Here is a 22,209-nt window from a genome sequence, read left to right on the forward strand (position 1 = left end):
AAAAGGTGACTTAGATCCCCCTATTCTAGCAATCGGTGGGGGTCTCTGTATCACAGAATTTCCGTTACCCTTAAATAGTCACATCCTCAATCTTAATACATACCACAGCCATGAGGTGACCCCTGGTCGGCGGACGTCTGGTGTGTTGTATCTTCGCTCGGTCTCTGGTTGGATGGGCCAGATAACTATCTTCTTCTACTGTGACCTATTGTAACAATATGAAAAATTCCTTTAGGATACAATCCCCGATAATACCAAACCCCAAAATGGCAAAAGGTGGATATAAAGTATACCTAAGGGTTAAAGAAATAATGGAAAATCTTGCCTTTTTTAATCCTATTTTCCATGTGTGGGGTCCAGAGCAGATGCAGGGATTGTTAACACTGAGTACAAAAAGGAGCCATCTGCATGGACCCAGCCCAGGTGGATACTGCTTACCTCATCTAAGATGCGGTTCTTGGCTCGTGTGATCGCAGAGTTCAAGGCATTGATCCAAGATTCTTTTTCCTCGGGGCTGACAGCAAGGAAGATCAGGTTTGGTGCCTGACAAAAATAAGGGCTTCTGTTATTTTACTTGAAATATCGGTGGTTTAATGCAAGAGGGCAGACCCGATACAACATCAGCTAATGAATTAGGGAGAAGATAAAGACATTGTCTTAAAAGGATTTCCACATCCGTTTGCCCTTCCAGGCCACATGAACATCATAAAGCCAAGTGCCCGCTTGAGGTTCCCCTTATGAACAGACAATCCCCAATGTATTTAGTAGAAGCCATTCTATATAACGGTCCTGACTAAGCTCTTCTTTTTTTCTAGGGGACTTGAGCTACAACCTCTTTAAAGTGACCTACCGACAGCATGAAATGCTAACCAGCTCCCTTATTACAAAAAAAGCCTAATTTTCTCTAAAATGCTGCAGAAAAACAAGGTAGGAACAGAGAAAGGAGTTTAGTGGGCAGCTCCTTCCAAGATCTTTCCTATCCAGCTTGGCTTAATTGACAGGTCGCTCCTTGTTTGTGAAAAGGGAGAGACCTGTTGATGGAGCTAAGCTTGGCAAGACAAAGTCCCACTGGACTCTACTCCTCATTCCTGGTTCAGTTTTAAGGGTTTTTTCAGCATAGCATTTCAGAGTAAACATGGCTTTCTGTAATGAAGGAGCCAGTTTGTACTTCATGGCGCCTATAAATCGGGGAGGATTCAACAGCAGTATCAAGGTTGACTACTGGGATAGGGAATGGTGTTTCCCAGTACCAGTCTCGAAAAGGGAACTCGCATTGGTTCACTCTCCATTAAAGTTCATAATCTACAAGGTGGATATCTTATTTCGCAAACAACACACTTGGCGTCCCTGAAAACATCACATGTAAAATATCTACAGTACATTATCCTGCAAAGAACCATGGAGAACCAGATGGACACCGTCAGTCAGCGGTAAAGGGGTTAAATAATGGCAACAAGATGAGAGCCAAAAGGGATAAGAGCTCCCGACTGAAGAAATGATCCAATAACAACAGCTGCCCGTTCTGTCTCGTGTGCTGACTACGGCAGATATTATCCAGCAAATTAATTAGAAAAAAGGACAATACAGAGATGGGAGTGTTCCTCCCACAGCGGAGAATAACCACCAGCAAAACAGAGAGAACGGTGCCGATTGTGGAATGCACGTCCTGCAGTGCTGCCTTCACAAGAGCTGCAATCAAACTGCAGCCCTATTAAGGGCTCATTCATGTGTTCGTTTTTTTGTGTACAAGAGATATCCGTGTTTTTCATTGTGCCGATGGTAATCTATAGTAATGTAGATAACTTGCCACTCAGATAGTAAATGCAGTAAACAATTTTTTATTTAGTGCAGACAATCCAAACCAATAAACATTTCGGTTGTTTTGACCTTCATCAGTAACACAGATTGTAAAAGGTTAAATGTGCACGACAATGCTGTAGTAAAGCAGTGTACACTGCGGGGTGAGCCGTACACTGAACTGTTTTTGATTTTTACTGGATAGGATCCTACTTGAGCATCATCCATAGGAGAGCATGTGACACTATTTTTATGGTTGTCTATTATGTTGTTCACACGTCCGTGATTTATTTAGGACACAGAGATCCATGCCAAGTCGCAGTGTCGGATCAAACTTGGAAATGAAAGTCAATGGGTGAATGAAAAAATTAGACTGCACTCGGATGCAGTTTTTTCCAGACTCATGTCGGTGAGCAATTGAAAAACATATTGAAAAGTTGCAATGAGTTATATAGCGACTTTACGTACCGTGTTTCCCGGTTGTTTCGATCGAACAAGAGAAAACCGACTGTGATTCTTCTTAGATCGGCTCCTTGATTTCCGTAGTTCCTCACACTTCTCGTAATCACTCAGATCAAAAATTTCTTGCCCGTTTTTTTCATCCTTTACCTAAGGAGACATCACAGTAGGCATTACAAAGGGAAGCTTGATAAACAACAACAGTGTTCGAAACGTGTCGCTTGCTCCTGTTCCTGTCCACTATTATTTGAATTGTTTTTTTTGATGGAATAAAGATTACTCTGGAAATTTTACCAGAAGCTGGAACATTTCTTCTTCTTCCTGTAATTGCTATACATGAGTGGTCAGCTCGTGGTTCCATGCACGCTGATCTCCTATAAACTTCAACGGTGAGCTGGCACTATCTTTTGCTGTTTACTACATGGAGATGCCTATGCATGTGCGTCTCTCTTAACAATTTTCTACTGGAGTTGCAAATTTTCTAAAAAAAAAAAATATATATATACTGTATACAGAGCTCAGCATACGCACCTGATGCATGCGCATCTCTCTCTCTCTCTCTTCAATCCTACGAGAGGACCCACATAGTGGAGAAAGCTGCCCAGTGCTCGGCCATCAGACATTTTTCTCCTGTCCTATGGATTTCTACGTTCCTCATCCTTTTGGCCTTACAGTAGGAAGTATTTGACAGAAAGTTCTGATAGCAACTTTCTCACCCTCTTCTTATTGTGAACACATGCATGATTGACTGGACTGAGTGTCCATGTGTATGGGGGGGGGGGGCCAGCAAGAAAAGATCACAATTATAGAATGGCTACAGACATCTACTCCATTCTTGATCTATACTTGTTTTCATTCAGGGTTCCCATCGTGTATTTAGATCCCACTGGCCACAATGAAGGTTTCCCTGTAATTTGTGACTATATCGGCGTATTCCGGGTTCTATCTCCCTGAATGTCTTGGTAGTCAGCCACAGGAATTCTCATTACAGGGTGGTGTGTGGCCCATCTGTACGACGCCCATGCTTCTATTCCTTGTGTGGCCTGGCAAGAATCACCAAACAGGAGTTTGGGTTAAATCTGTACTTTTTTTGTTGTAGAAGACTAAATTCTATACAATTCACTGGGGAGAAATTAAAAAGTACTTTTTTACAATAGACCACATGTTTTACTTACACTCTTTGTCTCCAACTGCAACTCAAATTATTATTTCCATCTTTAAAGTTGTGTCATGTAGGATATGATCGATAGGGATCCAACAACTGAGACCCCGAGCAATCCTGCAAATGAAAGGACTGCAACCTAGTGTATCACTGAGCTCTTTTCATTGTTTTTACATGTCACAGAGATTGCCCTGACTACCCACTGTGCAGGAAGGCTGCAGCCAGACCCATTTAAGTTAACACGAACAGATGCAAACCCCTTCACGAAGGGAGACTTTTTATTTCTTTGGAGCAGAAACTCCACATTTTTGAGGAGTTCTGAGAAGGTTACTGAGAGTTCCTGCTCAGTTTCTACTCCAAAAACTCTTCAAAAAACTTTGTGTGCACATAGCCACTGGCAGCTTTTTCCTCCCTACCCACTGATTTGGAGGGCCCCTATACACATTCGTTGGTCAGTGGACCGTCCTACTGAAATTGCATTTTTTGGCCAATATTTCCCAATACAAATTGACTCCTGATCCAGCTGAGCATTCAAGTGTTTTCAATAGACAGAAAGGAGAAAGTGACTGCCAAACTTCTCTATTAGAGGCTTATCTCCTGTGAAACCAAAAGGATCAAAGTTGAACTATAAACTCCCAATCCTTTTGCTTTCAAGATTCTTCCCTTTCTCCCCTTTGCCAATTGAGTTGAGAGGCCCTCTTACACAGTAGATAGTCAGTGCTCCATCTTCCCGAAATCGGAAATTTCAACCGACTTTCATTTCATGTGTACAAGGTTCTTTAGCCTTTTCACTTCCAGCATATCTTGCAACAGACGTGGACATAGTCAAATGACTAATGAGTCCATGGTCGGCCTGAGGAAACCTGAATTTAGCCCTCATTTTAACCACACAGAGATTGGCGGTCTATTGAGATAACATGTCAACCTGAGCATGCCTTTGTATAGAGTCATAAGTCCAGGCATTTTAAAAGGATTTTTGAGATCTAAGTTTGAGGAGGGCCAACCCCTGTTACCCCACAGATCAGCTAATACAATTCCTCTGTATTCTATGTGACGTTGACTGGTATGGCAGTGACGTGTTCCCCTATAGGTCACACGTAAATAACTTATCCTAGACATCAATAATATATCTAAGAAAACCATTGTCAGTTGTAGTCATGAACGCTTGCACGCTATCTACCCACCAACGGTTGCCATGCAATGCCCTTCAAGATAATTCTTATTCCTGCTACTAATGTAGAAGACAAAATGAAAAATGACAGGACCTGACAAGGTAATCATCAGTTTGCCTCCTTGATTGCGGGACGCAGTCTCTTCTATAAACAAGCTTTGCTAGATAATTAGTGTTCTGGGATAAGAGGAAGCAGAGCATCCTGGGAAACTTTACCCTCCCCTTGTTGATCCCATGATAGGTAGCACAGCTGTATGTCTGGGGTACCAGTCAATAGTCCATCAATAAAGCATTTGTTTCCAAATGGAGCTTCCCAGAAAGCACATGTCATGTTAACCTCTTCTCTTCCAGCTACAAATATTAGTCGGAGACGGTTTTACTTGGAGATGCTATGGCTTTAAATGGATCAAAGTATTCTGCCTAATCTATTATGGAGTAGGTGAAGGTTAAAGCCTTAATACAATCCACATGATACTCATTAGAAGAACCTAATTACCAAAAAGTATGTTTTTCAAGTTTTTTGTATAGTGCAGGTATATCCCGCAGTGATACACAGATTTTCTTCATGATTCCTATCAGTCCCTGTCTCTCATGGGGTTTACAATCTAATTTCCCTATCACCCACATACACTATGTATCTATCAGGGAAAGAAAAAACCATAGAATGCCACATAAACACAGAGACATCATATACCCTCCATGTAGATGTTACCTTTGGTCAAAATCGGCCAATTTTGGGGTTCATTGGCTACCTAGTTAGTGGTATTAGTTCATCCCTACAGCCCACGGGTCAACCATGCCTAATAGATATCAAAACAACTGCAGGGGTTTACCCCTTCACTGCACCATGTCAACATAGATTACTTTCTGTATATTTATTCTATCTGGTGGCCAATCACTTTAGAGAGCTGTTGGCCTGGCCATATAATTAGTGGGGTTCAACTACTGGGATCCACACTGGGGTCCTGTATACCCACATTTCAGCAAAGTAACTATTCCTAAAGACAGTGAATTGAGTGGTAGTCATGCATTCACACTTTTGCTCCATTGCAAGTGACCCCTGTCAATCATTCAATTACCACCTAGCCCATGGAAAGGTTATAAATGCTGCTCATTGAACAGCCTGTTTGACAACAAAAATCCATGTTGAAATCCATGCATTCTCATACTTTCCCCTGATATCTGATATTGGGAGAAAATTGGGACTCACATAAGCATGTCTTGACACATTTCGCCCCAACATTCACCTAATGTACTGTATATGGGCAAGTTTACTGTTGTAGATAAGATCTCCAAAAAAGGCTAAACAATTGTCCAAACATCACCCGAAAGTACTGATTTTGAACAGACGTAGCTTAAAGACAGCCATTGAACTTTATTGGCTGGCCCCAGACTAAATTTCTATGATAATTGTAAGTGAAAACTGAAATGTGACAGGTTTCAACTTCATCTATGATATCATTTTGGTTCCTCCAAGATAAGTGAAGCCACCAAAGAAACTAATAAAGGTGGAATAAAGGTGTGGGCAAACAATCTATATATATAATTGTCTAAGGGTTTTTCCGTCTGTCTGTCTGTCTTTCTGTCTGTCTGTCTGTTTGTCCTGGAAATCCCGCGCCTCTGATTGGTCGAGGCCGCCAGGCCTCGACCAATCAGAGACGGGCACAGCATGGCGATGATGATGTCATAAAGGTTGCCTCGACCAATCAGCGACGGGCACAGTCTGCCGCGAATTTGCCTCGACCAATCAACGACGGGCACAGTATCGACGTAGATGTCATAATGGTTGCCATGGCGATGATGATGGCATAAAGGTTGCCTCAACCAATCAGCGACGGGCACAGTCTTCCGCGAATTCTAGAATCATCATTGTCCATATACTACGGGGACATGCATATTCTAGAATACCCGATGCGTTAGAATCTGGACACAATCTAGTAATTAATTATCACATGGCAAAATACAATAAGAGGAGCTACCATGACGGTATGTGCACACGTCAGGATTTCTTGCAGAAATTTTCCTGACAAAAACCAGACATTTCTGCCAGAAATCCGCATGCGTTTTTACCGTGATTTTACCACGTTTTTGAAGCGTTTTCGGTGCGTTTTTTGTGCGTTTTTTCCCAACTGCATAAAATTGCGGAAAAAACGCAGAAAATCCGCAAAAATAATGAACATGCTAATTTTTTTACCGAGATGCATTTTTTTCGCGGAAAAAAACGCATCCATGTGCACAAAACATGCAGAATGCATTCTAAATGATAGAATGCATAATGTATGCGTTTTTAATGAGTTTTTATAGCGTTTGAAAAAACGCAAAAAAAACGCGAAAAAACCTGAACATGTGCACATAGCCTAAAGGTACCTTCACACTGAGCAACTTTAGAATGATAACGATAGCGATCCGTGACGTTGCAGCGTCCTGGATAGCGATATCGTTGTGTTTGACACGCAGCAGCGATCAGGTTCCCGCTGTGATATCGCTGGTCAGAGCTAGAAGGCCAGAACTTTATTTTGTTGCTGGATCACCTGCTGACATCGCTGAATCGGCGTGTGTGACGCCGATCCAGCGATGTCTTCACTTGTAACCACGGTAAACATCGGGTTACTAAGCGCAGGGCCGCGCTTAGTAACCCGATATTTACCCTGGTTACCATTGTAAATGTAAAAAAAAAACACTACATACTTACCTTCCGCTGTCTGTCGCGTCCCCCGGCGTCAGCTTCCCTGCACTGTGTCAGCACACCGGAATGTAAGTATGTAGTGTTTTGTTTTTTTTACATTTACAATGGTAACCAGGGTAAACATCGGGATACTAAGCGCGGCCCTGCGCTTAGTAACCCGATGTTTACCCTGGTTACCCGAGGACTTCGGCATCGTTGGTCGCTGGAGAGCTGTCTGTGTGACAGCTCTCCAGCGACCACACAACGACTAAACAGCGACGCTGCAGCGATCGGCATCGTTGTCTATATCGCTGCAGCGTCGCTTAATGTGACGGTACCTTTAGAATAACTGGTAGTAGATGAGAGTTGAGGATGAATTGGAGGGGTGAACGAGATTTATAAGGAAGACCACAAAGAAGGATTTTGCCGTAGTTTTTGAGGGAGATGATCAGGGCATGTGCTAAAATGTTCAGTCACTCAAAGTTGAGGAAATAGCAAAATTAGAGAAGTATTTTTGGATCAGAAGCAAAAGGGCTTGGATGTATGGATTAAAAGACAAAGGTTACTCCGAGACAGTGGATTACAGTAGACTACATGATCACAGAGTGCATACTCAGAGATAGTCTTCAATCAACACCAATTGGAAAGGCTCAGGATGTGTTGACCACTATATAGTCTTATCGTGAAGTGATAGATGATTTACTTTTTTCAGTCACAAACATACTGCCTCACTCCTGAACAGTAAATGTGGTGATAAGCCCATGTCAGCTGCTATAGGAGCGTTAAGGTACCGTCACATTAAGCGACGCTGCAGCGATCTAGACAACGATCCCGATCGCTACAGCGTCGCTGTGTGGTCGCTGGAGAGCTGTCACACAGACAGCTCTCCAGCGACCAACGATGCCAGTCCCCTGGTAACCAGGGTAAACATCGGGTTACAAAGCGCAGGGCCGCGCTTAGTAACCCGATGTTTACCCTGGTTACCAGCGTAAACGTAAAAAAAAAAAAACACTACATACTTACATTCCGGTGTCTGTCCTCTCCGGCGCTGTACTTCTCTGCACTAAGCGCCGGTCGGAAAGCACAGCGGTGACGTCACCGCTGTGCTTTCCGCCCGCTGCGCTTACACAGTGCAGAGAAGCACAGCGCCGGGGGACAGACACCGGAATGTGAGTATGTAGTGTTTGTTTTTTTTTACGTTAACGCTGGTAACCAGGGTAAACATCGGGTTACTAAGCGCAGCCCTGCGCTTAGTAACCTGATGTTTACCTTGGTTACCAGTGAAGACATCGCTGAATCGGCGTCACACACGCCGATTCAGCGATGTCTGCGGGTGATCCAGCGACGAAATAAAGTTCTGGACTTTCTGCTTCAACCAACGATGGCACAGCAGGATCCTGATCGCTGCTGCCTGTCAAACTGAATGATATCGCTACCCAGGACGCTGCAACGTCACGGATCGCTAGCGATATCGTTCAGTGTGACGGTACCTTTACATTCCTTCTCTAAAGACTGCAGGATTATCAGATGCTATTTATGAACACTGCAAGGAGATGAGTAGATTAAGATGTGGGAAAGATAAGTAAAAACTGTTCCTGAGATGAAGATTGAGGGATGACAAATCATTCACTACACTACTTCCACCAGTATAGAGCTCCTTCCTTCCATCAAAACAGCTCTGTCCCATCGAAGCTTTGACTCTACAAAACCTCTAAAGGTGATATCTGGCACCAAAACATTACCTGCCCATTCAGCTTTTCCAAACACTAATATAACCGAGTTGCATTTTCAAAAATTTGACAAACAACAAAGACAGAGGGACTTAATTTTATTGAATATTTTTTTTCTTATCATAGACGTCCTACACATCTAGACACCATAATAACAGGTGCCAATGGTGACATCTTGTTTCACTGACTGACACACGCATAGAAACGGGAAGTCTCTTTTGTCAGATTTCAGAAAGGCAATGTGCAAACAGTTTATTTTTGGACAATAGTGTGATTTGTGGACAACTTTGTGCAACAGCTCACTTCCTTCTTTGAACTGTGTGTAAAGTAAGAATTGAGGAAATATCTTATAAACCCTTCAACAAGACATAAGAAGACTTAAGTCAATTAGTGAGGTCAGCCAAAAAAAATTGCTTTAAAAGGGGGTTTCCAGTGGATAAAAGGGTTTTTCCACTTTCAGAAAATACTGCTCCCCCGACTCTAGTTTCTCCAGGTCCAGCGCTGAGCTCCCATTATCTGTTATTGTGTATAGTGCTGATATCACAAGACTGCAGCCAATCAGTGCGCTCATCCACTGAACCCAATTTTTGAGAGCAACGGTGGAGACTCGGCACTGGAACCAGGGAGTGGGGAAAGAATGGTTTTATGAAACTGGAAAACCTTTTGAAAGGGGCTCACATCGAAAAAAAAGTAATAAAAAAACAATACCCTCCCCGATCCGAAGCACCGCTAATTTTTAGGCTTACTCGGTCCACGCTAATCTCCACACATTGAATCAGTGACTGAAGTGGGTTGTGATCGGCTGAGTGTGCATTTCTGGGACATAGAACTAGGGGGACTTGGTAGATATCAAAACCGAAGATATGGGGGACATGACAGAAGGGTATCCGTGAGTCAAAGTAGCTTGGATACTACTTAATATTTTCTTAACCATTCCCCGTACACAACCCTTCCTACCCCCCAAGGACATGTTACGGTGACTATCTCCAAATAAAAACTTTACACTGAAATTGGATTAAATGGCCACAGCAGCCTTTTATTAACATTTAATAAAACAATTTAACAATAAAGTCCAAAAGGAGATGGTCCTTGAAGCCCCAAAAAGCACCTAAGCCGAAGTATCCACAGCCCACCAAGGCCCCAGGTCAAGTCTTACCCCCCGCCGCTACACACCAGCTCGGGGGCAGAAAATAACCAACCTGGCCGAACCACTAAACCATTGACGGGTCCCTTGATTAACCCTTCCATGGGATTGAACAGACCCCGTCCATCCGAAATTCACTTAGGGGAGTCCAGGACCTCATGAGACCCCCACCCCTACCAATCCACCATTACCATTTCCACCAACTTCGAGGACCTTCCCCTCCACGCCCCGCTGCCATGACGTAATAACAAAATAAACTTACATTCAATGATTAAGCGAATACCACGATGACCTTTTGTACTCATAACTTCATCTAAGCATGAAGATAACTATAATCAAAATAAAGGGAGGGTGGGTGGGAGCTTTTTACCTAACCGTATGGTACCTAAAATGGTTGCCCCACTAATATGGCTTCCTCTATTTATATTCCCCCTATTTAGACCGCCTCTGCCCCCGCCCACTCCGTGATCTCATCGCCCCCCACCTAACACAACACTGCCATTAACTCCTTACTTACTTTTTAAGCTAATTCACTCCCACGTCTCCTTGTCATGCCAAACTCCCTTAAAGGGGCCGATGGCCCAGTACGGCCTCTCTGGTGAAGGTTTCTATTACTTTTATTTTTAGTGGGGGTCTTAGCTCTTTATAAAATAATTTTTGGACAGACACTGTACGGAACAAATTGTGTTGATTTGTTCCTATTGACTTACTGGTTGACAAGCGTATGGGAAAGGCTAGCTGTTCAGCAGAATATTAAAAAGCAACCAAACTATCAGACATAAAGAATGGAAAAAATAGTCTAATTCATACGGCTATTTGTATGGGTGTTCCACATTCCCTTCTTTATTTTTTCCAAAAGTTGATCCTTTTCTTTCGAAAACCGTTATGCATCAACAGCGCTTCACTGGCATCTGCCAATGAAATCCGTCATTCAACCACCTATGGAAGTCCCTAAACCCACTACAAATAATGGGGAAAAACTGCAATCTTTAGCAGAATTCTAATACCAAAAATTTTTTGTAGCCATTCACGTGTGATACAGCCCATGGAGCTGGTATATCCATGTGTAATACACCTCAGGGGACCACAGAGCTTTGTTAATCAGGCATGTCTGGACCCTGGGATTGTCCTGAAGATTAGAGTCCTTGGCTTTGGTAGCTTTGGTGCTTCGCATTTCAACACGCATCATGATTTCCATGACAATATGGGTAGGTGAATCCTCAGTGCCACTTAGTAGAACGAGATCGGTAAGGTTTCTACACACCAGGGACCCATAGAAGCTGCACCATCCGTGATTTTCTTTTTACTTCGTTTAATGTGGTTTGCTTATAGCAAGTGAAGTGAACTGTTCTTTGGTAAAGTAGGGCAGCGAAATGATAACCATCCCAATCCATCTGATTAAAATGCAGAACATTGTGATCTCTCTCCATGGTCTGAACCTCAGAACAAAGCTCTCCCGCCAGACATAATCAAAGTGGCCTGTGAAGTCCCGCGTCACTGGGGAGACTCTCGCAGCCGTACATCTCACGAGACGTACGCCTCAGCTAGAAATTTTAGCAAGATCAGAAAGCGTACTCCAGGAGTGAGGAAACACTTGGTTTTCAAGAAAAATTGCAAATCATTAACGGGAAAAAAATGTTTAGCATATGTTGTTCATTTATACTTAAGATCTTTTAAAAAAACTCCCTCTGTCTATAAGTGTTTATGGGGCAGTCTAGCACTGTTTATAAGGGCATTCTCTATCTAGGTGTGTTTCTGGGACACTTGACACTATTTAGAAGGGTACTGAGTATCTGGTACGTTTTATGAGGTACTTGCACACTGTTTATAAGTGCACCCCTATGTGGTAGTGTTTATGGGGTACTCTGAAACTATTGATAAAGGCACTCAATGTCTGGTAGGCTAGTATGAATGTGACACTTTCTGCCTTGTAGTGTTTATGGCGCGCTCTCTCAGTATACAAGGACACTTTCTGGTATTGTTTATGTAGCATTGACACTGTTTGTAAGGGCACTCTATGTCTGGTAGTGTTTATAGGGTTCTCTGACACTATTCAAAAGGGCACTCACTGTCTTGCAGCATTTATGGGAAACGCTGACACTTTTTATAAGGTCACTCTCCATCTAGTAACGTTCATGGGGCACTCTGGCACTGTTTATAAGGGCATTCTCTATCTGTCACTGTTTATAGGGAGCCACTGATAATGGGGAACTCTGTCTGGCTACGTTCACACTAGCGTTGTGCGCCGCTGCGTTTTTCGACGCGTGCGTCGTTTTTTGACGAAAATCGGACGCAAGAAAAATGCAACTTGTTGCGTTTTCTTGGTCCGACGCTAGCGTCAAAAAAGACGCACATGTCGGAAAACGCAACAAGCAAAAACGCATGCGTCCCCCATGTTAAACATAGGGGCGCATGACGCGTGCGTCGCCGCTGCGTCGCCCGACGCTAGAGCGACGCACACTAGTCGAACGCTAGTGTGAACGTAGCCTCTGATATCCCTCGACTGGCTCCCAATTCCCCAACTAATCCAGTTAAAACTAATAACACTTATCTACAAAGCCATCCACAACCTGTCCCCTCCCTATATCTCTGAACTAATCTCCCAATATCTTCCCTCACACAATCTTCGATCCTCCCAAGACCTCCTACTCTCATCCACAGATATTCGTTCCTCACACAACCGCCTCCAAGATTTCTCCGAATATCCACCATCCTCTGGAATTCCACGCCTCAACACGTCCGATTATCCACCACACTCGGATCCTTCAGACGTAACCTGAAAACCCATCTCTTCAGGAAAGCCTACAGCCTGCAGTAACCATTCTGCTGCCTCAACACCACCCGAGCTGCCACCTTCTGTCTCTTCCCCATTATCCCGTAGAATGTAAGTTCGCAAGGACAGGGTCCTCTCCCCTCTGTACCAGTCTGTCATTGTAAATTTGTTTATTGTAAATGATATCTATAACTTTGTATGTAACCCCTTCTCATGTACAGCACCATGGAATTAATGGTGCTATATAAATAAATAACAATAATTTAATAATACACTTGCCGAATACCAATGTTTACACTGTGTTCCAAATTATTATTCAAATTGGATTTAATTGTTTTGTTTTTCAAATAAACTCGTGGATGGTATTGTGTCTCAGGGCTCAATGGATCACTGAAATCAATCTTAAACACATGTGATAATTAGCAAATGGCTATTTGAAGCTGCTGGTGCCTCTGGAGTCCCTCAAACCTCAAGGTGTAGGATCCTTCAAAGGCTTGCTGTGGTGCATAAACCTTCTATTCGGCCACCCCTGAACAGTGTTCAGAAGCAGAAATGGTTGCAGTGGGCCCAGACATAAATGAAGACTAATTTTCAAACAGTCTTGTTTACTGATGAGTGTCGAGCAACCCTGGATGGTCCAGATGGATGGTTGGTGGATTGGCCATCATGTCCCAACAAGGCTGTGACGTCAGCAAGGACGTGGAGGAGTCATGTTTTGGGCCGGAATCATGGGTAAACAGCTGGTAGGGCCCTTTAAGGTTCCTGAAGATGTGAAAATGACCTCTGTAAAGTATATAGCGTTTCTGACTGACCACTTTCTTCCATGGTCTAAAAGCAGAAACGTGCCTTCAGGAGAAAAATCATCTTCATGCATGACAATGCATGACAATGCACTATCTCATGCTGCAAAGAATACCTCTGAGTCATTGGCTTCTATGGGCATAAAAGGAGATAAACACATGATGTGGTCACCATCTTCACCTGACCTCAACCCTATAGAGAACCTTTGGGGTATCATCCAGCACAAGATCTATGAGGGTGGGAGGCAGTTCACATCAAACCAGCAGCTCTGGGAGGCCATTCTAGCTTCATGTAAAGAAATACAAGCAGAAACTCTCCAAAAACTCAAAAATGCAAGAATTGTGAAGGTGATATCAAAGAAGCGGTCCTATGTTAACATGTAACTTGGCCTGTTAGGAGGTTTTGGAGTTAAATAGCTTTTTTGTTCAGTGAATGTGACCTCCTAATGAGCATTTTCAGTTCTTTAAAACATCAAATGTTTAGAAATTCTACTGTGCCTAATAATTTGGAACTGTGCATTTTGAGTTTTTATTCATTTTGGAGATTATACTGTTATCATTGGGCGGTTCCTTCAATAAAATTCGATGTATACTCTAGCGGGTGATGACTTTTATTAGACTGACTGTCATTTGGACCGACCATTTAGGAAAATCCGAGAAAAATGTCATTTGCATAATAATTTGGAACATGGTGTATAGTGGTATTATCTGTCTCACACTTTTTTTAGGATTACTATCTAGCTAGAACTGTTTATAGGTGTACTCTGTGGCTGCCACTATTAATAAGGGCAGTGCTTGGTGCGCTCTGTGATTGGCAATGTTTATAGGGTCACTATATGACTGTTTATAGGGATAATAACCACTTTCTAGCGCCATTTAGAGGGGCACTCTTTTTTTTAAACTGTTTATATGGGAATATTTCTGTCTGACACTGTTTATAGGGGACACAGTTTGTAAGGAACATACTTGGGCTCTTTTTTAAAGGGGCACTATCTGACAGTGTTATTGTGGGGTATGGTCCGCATGTCATTAAATGCTACTACCATGTCTACACAGGCTCCCTGCCCCCTAAATAACATAATACAGCCTGGAAGTATAGCCGTGTCGCCTATAGACTGCAGAAGTCACTGCAACCCCTCATTTATTCATAGGACCCCTCTGGAACAAAACATATTCACTGGTATCGGGGTAGCATCCTTCCCCCTTCATTTCACATGAGCTGAAGGTAACCCCTCCCCCACATCTCCGTTCTGTTCATCTATTAAAGAAGGAAAAATCCAGCTACCCTGACCTTGCAAGCCCCCCGAATGAGGAACAAAAGATAAAAACTGTATTCTACAAATGGAGAATGCAAGAAGGACGCGGCGTATTATATAAAAGTGCTGCATTACAGGCAGGGATGGTACAAAATGCTCCGAGTCATTTTAGGATTCAACAAATCCGCAGAGCATCTCAGAAAATCTGCAGTGAACGGCTGAAAAACATGGTTCAGTTCCAGCTCCATCTATGCTGCAGCCTCCAAATGTAACTTCTACCTCCAGGGTCTGAAGACCTAAAGCTTCCACACAGCTGAGGGTTAAGTTAGGGTACCTGCACACAGAGTTGTTTTTCTTTTTTTTTAACCCTGCTGTTCTGTTGGTCAAAAATGACCGACTTTGAACTTCAATATTCTTTAAAATATTCAAGATGCGGCTCTGAAACCCGTGGCCGACCGACCCATCCTCATTTAAGTCAATCAACCACAAGTTTCAGAACCGCATCTTGAACACCCCAAAAAATACCAAAGTTCAAAATAGGTCTCCCCAGACCGAACAGAACAGCAGGGTTAAATGGGCCATCATAAAAAAATGGGTCTGGACATTTTTTTTTTTCAAAAACCTTAATCATCATCCTATTGTAAAACCACTTTGCTTTGCATATATATGTTCAGGCTACATAGTCAAGGAGAAGGTGTAGAATGTTCCTGTAAATTCTTTGGCTTATTTTCCACATGTAAATTCACGTTTTTGCTGTGATTTTCTATTGATGCAATTTTTAAGGAAGATTTTGCAGCACAATTAAGCCAAAAGCCAGACATCTGCAAATGTAACTCGGCTAATATCCTTGTTGGGTATCTAGCTCTGGGTGAGAGCTAATTTTCCAAATATTTTCCGAGGGAGCATTGCCTAAAATACAAGGCTCCGTACGCCAACTGGTGAAAAAGTCTAACATAGAATAATAGAACAATGACTAATCTTTGGGTATTTATTTTTTATTAAAAGGATCCATGTTGGTATACCCCTGACATCATCAGAGTGATAGTAATTATATGACATCATGAAGATGGGTACCGCGAGATAGCAATGTGGTGTCTCGGTCACCATACAATGCAGCCATTGTGACCACAGCTGTTGTAGGAAATGCTTTCAGACTTGACAAGCCTCTCTGACTGCTCGACCTTTGGGAAGGCAGTAGGAACCCTTCATTGGCCTCTGGGAGCTCAGACTTTTCAAAGTGTCTGCAACCCTGCCAGCCAGACGCAGACAGTCCTGGGGGGGCCATTTTGAACTGTATAGCCTTTAACCCACAAAATGCTGGACCTGTTTTCATCCTCTTTTAACGTCTACTTTTCTACTAAGCCTCAAAGCAGTGGTTGATACCTTCTAAATTACCAACATTTTTGCAAACACGTATTTGTTAAAGACAACCTTTCCAAAAGCTTCACCAAATGTATCTTGAACTGGATATTCAGTTGGATAACCCCCCATTGTTTTTATCTTTGCACAGTGGCAAATCACAATGTGTTCAACTGATCATGAAAATAATGATACGTTTCACCCAAAGGCCTGCTAAGGCTCATGACCTTTGGTGAACCCCTGTAGACTCCTAGAAGGGAAAAAGTTATTTGAAATGGTCAATAATGTCCTATAAGCCCAAATGATACTGATCTATCCTAGTGGTGTCTAATGAATATCTAACATAGTAACATAGTAACATAGTTAGTAAGGCCGAAAAAAGACATTTGTCCATCCAGTTCAGCCTATATTCCATCATAATAAATACCCAGATCTACGTCCTTCTACAGAACCTAATAATTGTATGATACAATATTGTTCTGCTCCAGGAAGACATCCAGGCCTCTCTTGAACCCCTCGACTGAGTTCGCCATCACCACCTCCTCAGGCAAGCAATTCCAGATTCTGGTTTCCTTTATTCACCAAGAGACTGTTTAGAGCCTAAATTCAGGGATCCCAGTCAGGACCCTGCAGTGCTACCGGGATACCATTTGCCAGTATTTTTTTTTTTTTTTTTTTTTTTTAAAACACTCAACGTGTTTGAAGAAAAAATGTCTTCTCCTAAAATAATCTGGCAGATTGGAGCTAAAGAATTGTAAAATGTCTGAAAAATAAGTGTAACCATCTGATATGGCACAGAGCAGCTTCTTTCGCCTTGGGGAGTAATTTTTGAAAAAAAAATAGTAACAGCGCTGGAGTTACGCCAGCCCCGGGACACTTTCATCCGCTTGTTTTAACTCTTCAGAAAGTATCAGAAAATATTATCCAACAAGTGTACATTCTGGAGGAATGCACATCTGGTACTCAGTGCTAATGGGAACGAAAGCAAAAACTTCCTATGTATATTTTACATACTCAGGAACTGAAGAATATAAAATCTCATTTATAAATATTATGTCTAACAAGGATGGCCAAAATCAAGTGCACCTTAAGCCTAAGGATCCTTTGAACTTTTTTTGTAGTTCATCAATTTTATAGACACCAACTGTAAACAACTTGGAGAGTTAGCCAACAAACTTCTCAAAAACTAGCACATCATAGGGCAGATGAACCCACAGTGGACTTCTGCTAGAACCCAGAGATCACAGCAGAGGAGTCCTTGAGTTTTGACCTTATTAGATCATGGTGGTGGAGTTTTTGCAAATGGACAGTACAAGAAATTCATGACATTGGTGTCCTTGTGCTTAGATGTTATCAGAAGATCATGGAGATGGAGTCCTTATGCTTGAACTGTCAATGATTTCTAAAACTAAAGAACATCCAATGCTCTTTTTGCTATCCACCATTTCTATTTCGGGAAAGTTGTCAGAAGTGACCTGTTAGGACTTCTTCACAAATATTAATAGTTTGACCTACCATGTAGTTAAAGTACTTTTCAAATGGTTAATATCTCATACTCCAAGACATAATTGTTTGACTCCTGTAGCTTCTTTACATTTGTTTGTTGTTCTCAATTAAGAACTTTTATAGAAACTTATAGAAAACAACCCATGAGGCTAGACAATTACTATGTGTTTTGGATATTTGTTTCTTTGGACATGTCCATCCTTAATTTACAAACACACCAAAAAGTAGCACATGTATATGAACAGTCCTACCCACAGCACTGCCATAATCAGAAGAACATAGAGGTGCAGTCCCTGAGTTTGGGACTTACCAAAATAACAAGTGAGTCATTGTGCTTGTACCTTATCAGATGAAAAAGACAGTGAAATACTTGAGCTTGGAACTTATCAAAAGATTATACAATTGAAGTCAATATGATTGACTTGGATCTTATCACAAACTCATAGTGGTGCAGTGTATGTATTTAAACCTTCTGAAAAGATTATGAGGGTGGTGGAGATATTTACTTTATAAAGAAGAAACCATGAGTTTGGACCTCATCGAAAGATTATGGTAGTGAAGTTTTTGTGCTTGTAGATTATGGTGGTGAAATCCATAAGTCGGACCTTTTCAGAAGATGGTATCGGTGGAGTGCTTTAGATTGGAACTCATGAGAAGATCATGGCAGTGAAGTTCTTGTGCTTGGATCTTATCAACTGATCTGAGTAGTGAAATTCTTGAGGTTGGACCTTATTAAAAGATTGTGGCAGTGAAGTTCTTGTGTTTGAATCTTACCAAAGGATGTGGGTGGTGAAATCTTTTAGGTTGGAACTTATTGAAACATCATGGTGGTTGAGTCTTTGAACTCAGATCTCTGTCAATTTCCAAGACCATAGAACTTTATCTTCCTAAACTCCATTTCACGAAAAATGCTAAAAGTGACCTGTTTGAAATTCTTCACACCACTCCTTGGGCCACCATGCAGTGGAAATATTTTTAAACAAGTCAAGAAAACTTAGCCTAGGAAGTGTATGATCATGTCTTTAACCATTCACAGCAGCGAGTCTTGTTTCTAAGGAGATAAAAAGGAGTAGGCTTGAATACACTAATCTTGATCTTAAATTCTGGACCACATAATGGATTCTCGTGGTATCCAGGATTGATGACCATATTATTTGGGGAGAAATAGTCATCATGTTTTGCAGCCTCTTAATTTCTTATTTTCTAATGAAGAATGAATGTAAACCATGCCCAGTTGAGAGCACAGAATCCCTCGTATTAGTCACCATCAGGGGGCTGGGAAGTTTATACAACAGTCAGTTTGACGGGAGAATATATTTTCATTACGGAGCCCACTCAACTGATCTAGTCATCCTGCACAACAGGGAGCAAAGCTGCTGAACGGGAAGGAAAAGAGACTTAAAAGCAAGGTTTTATTCTAGATTGTGAGCCCCATCAGGGACAGTGATGATAATGTGTGCAAAAACTGTAAAGCGCTGCGGAATATGTTAGCGCTATATAAAAAATAAAGATTATAAAAAAAATAAAGATAAGGTTTCATTTCACATTACTCCTCTATAGAGAGTAAATCTCATACGGTATTGTACTCTGAGATTATAAGATTAACTATCAGCAGGAATCGTAGGTGCAATGATACGTGGAAGGGTTTAGACAGGAACATACACCAAAAGGAAGACCTCTACAGCAATTTGAAAATTGTCCCTCTCTTCTTGACTGGACAAGATAACTCCTTTCGCCATGTCCCCTCATGATTAGCTCCAGGGTATATGTTACATAATCTCAATCCTCAATGATCTGCAATAACAGGGAGGACGGGATGACATTGAAATGCCCCTCGGTTAAGCTCCAATTGCAGAAATCTACTGTTCCAAATTTAAGCATCATTACACGGATGTCACAAACTATAGCAAAGCTCCTCAAAAGTGCGACAGACCGAAAGGCTTCATGCACACATCTTTATTACATCTATGGCCCCATACTATATCTCCAATTTTATACGAAAGCGTGCAGATGTTTTGTTTCTTATCAATTCATATATTGCTCGGCTACCTCTGGTAGTCCCATAGACAATAAATGGAGCAGAAGTTGAACATGTTCCATTTAAGAAAGGGATGCAGAGCTCTGATCTCAGGACCGCCGCAGTTCCAAGCGGACAACCCCCAGCTATCCGCAAGTTATCCACTCTCCAATTGATAGCAGATAACTTGTTTTTTTGGGGAATAACCCTTTACGATGCCCATACTTATGAGATAGCTATCAGAAGAACATTCTCCTGATCCCTCCATACACCTGAACGGTCAGCCGAGCGTTCATATGTTTTCAAAGGGGAGAGAAAAGAAGGTCGCTGCCAGATACCTCTGGTTGACAGGTTAATTTCCCTGAAAAGGATCAGATGTTTCATTTTAAGCTGCCCAAATCTTCTCTCCCCTTATCTGTTGTGGGAGATTCAGGAGACCTCTCTTGCCAATCAGGTTGGATGGTCCAACCAAAAATGGAAAGTACATCTAAAATTGGGCAGCATGGTGGCTCAGTGGTTAGCACTGCAGAGCTGGGGTCCTGGGTTCAAATCCCACCCAGGACAACATCTGCAAGGAGTTTGTATGTTCTCCCCGTGTTTGCGTGGGTTTCCTCCGGGTTCTCCGGTTTCCTCCCACATTCCAAAGACATACTGATAGGGAATTTAGATTGTGAGCCCCACCGGGGACAACAATGATAATGTCTATAAAGCGCTGTAGAATATGTTGGCACTATATAAATAAAGAGATTATTATTATTATTATATTATTATTAAATGTAATCTAATGTGTTCCTCAGGCTTACTAGAGAAAATTGCTCAACTCAATAATAAATACTTTGCTGTGGATTGTGTTACGGATTTACAATGCATTTCACCCCATAGACTAAAACTGTAAATGTATGTATCTTTTTAAAACTTTTGGAAATCATTTATGTATAAGAAAAGAGAAAGCAATAAATACTATCATATACTGAAAAAAAAAGTCAAGACCATTCCAATATCATTGCTTTCAAGTAAATGATTTTTTCATTTTTTTATTTTAGTGCCATGTTTTGTATCTTTATCATATTGGGTTTTTTACTTTTGTATATTTTTAATTGTCCTGTAGATTTATATAGTACTCATATGTTAATAAACCTAGTACGTTGCATTTGTTGTCAGTCACGCATTAAGACAAAAAGCAGACATCCATTAGTAACTAGGTCACATGAGAAAGTCACAGCGTGCAGTAACTATCTATAGCTGAGTGACAGGTGATGTCATCGCAGTGCAAAGAAGCTTTCACATACGGATTAACTGAGGTACACGTGGGAACATTCAGGCCTGAAGCTCTGAACTCAGAAAACAGCGGCGGCTGGTAGATTTGTAAACGAGCAGGACATCTCATTCACAAAGCAGGATATTACTAGCCTTGCCCTTCCATGATAGGAAAAATATGACTATACAAATATAAACTATGGTGCTTAACAAAAATTTTAAGGCGCTCTTCAGGATTAGATGGATACTGCTACAAAAGCTTTTGGTTAAGATTTACTTACGAAAAGCTGTTTTTAGGGCTGTAGGGGAGAAGCTTTATGCCATATGTTCATTTGGCACTCTTCATGTAATAGCTGGTGATGGCCTTTGGGGGACCATAATGGGGACCATATAGGATGTCACCTGGCTATAAACAGGTACATCAAGTGAATACTATTGATCGAAGTGAGCGAATCTACCCAAGGACTGGTTGGCTAAATGTCTCGATAGACATCTTGAATTTCCATATAGGACCCCTGACATGCCTTTTTTTAATTATATATGGTGATATATCAAAATAATAGATTGCAATAATACTAATGTGAAGAAATAGGATTATGTAAGCAACTGATTTGCACAAATCCCTAGATTAAAAGGAAACTCACATAGACACTTGGGAATTTTCTTGCTTCAAGTGAGGTTTCAGATTTCCCATAATCCTCTTTCAATTACACAGTGAGTAATTCCCCACCTACATATTCCCTGATTTGCATTCTGGAGTGTTTTGAGAATTTATAGAAACGCCGTAGACAAGCACACCAGCCTTTGAAGGTTAAAATCAAAGACTTGGATTATATTATGGTGCACAAAGGAGGACTACACGGCAGCAGATCAATCTCACTAACACATCAACCAACCAGTCTAGATTGAGCATTTTATATTAAGAAAGAAATAAAATAACACAAAAACATTTATAGTGACCAATTTTTCTTTTGCAGCAGTACAGACAACTTCGTTGGGAAGGAATTAACTTCTCTTGATATCAACATAAGAAAACAAACAAACCTCTAAGAATAGGAAATAATACCACAAAGGTTTAACTAATCCATTTATAACAAAAACGAAGACATCTGG

General features: G+C 41.6%; 1 protein-coding gene across 1 annotated transcript in view; it reads right to left on the reverse strand.

Moving 5' to 3' along the window:
* PLEKHO1 (pleckstrin homology domain containing O1) overlaps positions 1-22,209 on the reverse strand; it is a 44,037-nt gene that overhangs the window by 9,669 nt on the left and 12,159 nt on the right. Inside the window, exons 3-5 of the mRNA XM_069728608.1 lie at positions 2,266-2,406; positions 439-543; positions 104-205 (exon numbers count right to left, since the gene is read on the reverse strand). Of these exons, the coding sequence (XP_069584709.1) occupies positions 104-205; positions 439-543; positions 2,266-2,406 (348 nt within the window). The remainder of the gene's footprint in view (positions 1-103; positions 206-438; positions 544-2,265; positions 2,407-22,209) is intronic.

This window comes from Ranitomeya imitator, chromosome 1, assembly GCF_032444005.1.
Source record: "Ranitomeya imitator isolate aRanImi1 chromosome 1, aRanImi1.pri, whole genome shotgun sequence".
Lineage (NCBI taxonomy): Eukaryota > Metazoa > Chordata > Amphibia > Anura > Dendrobatidae > Ranitomeya > Ranitomeya imitator.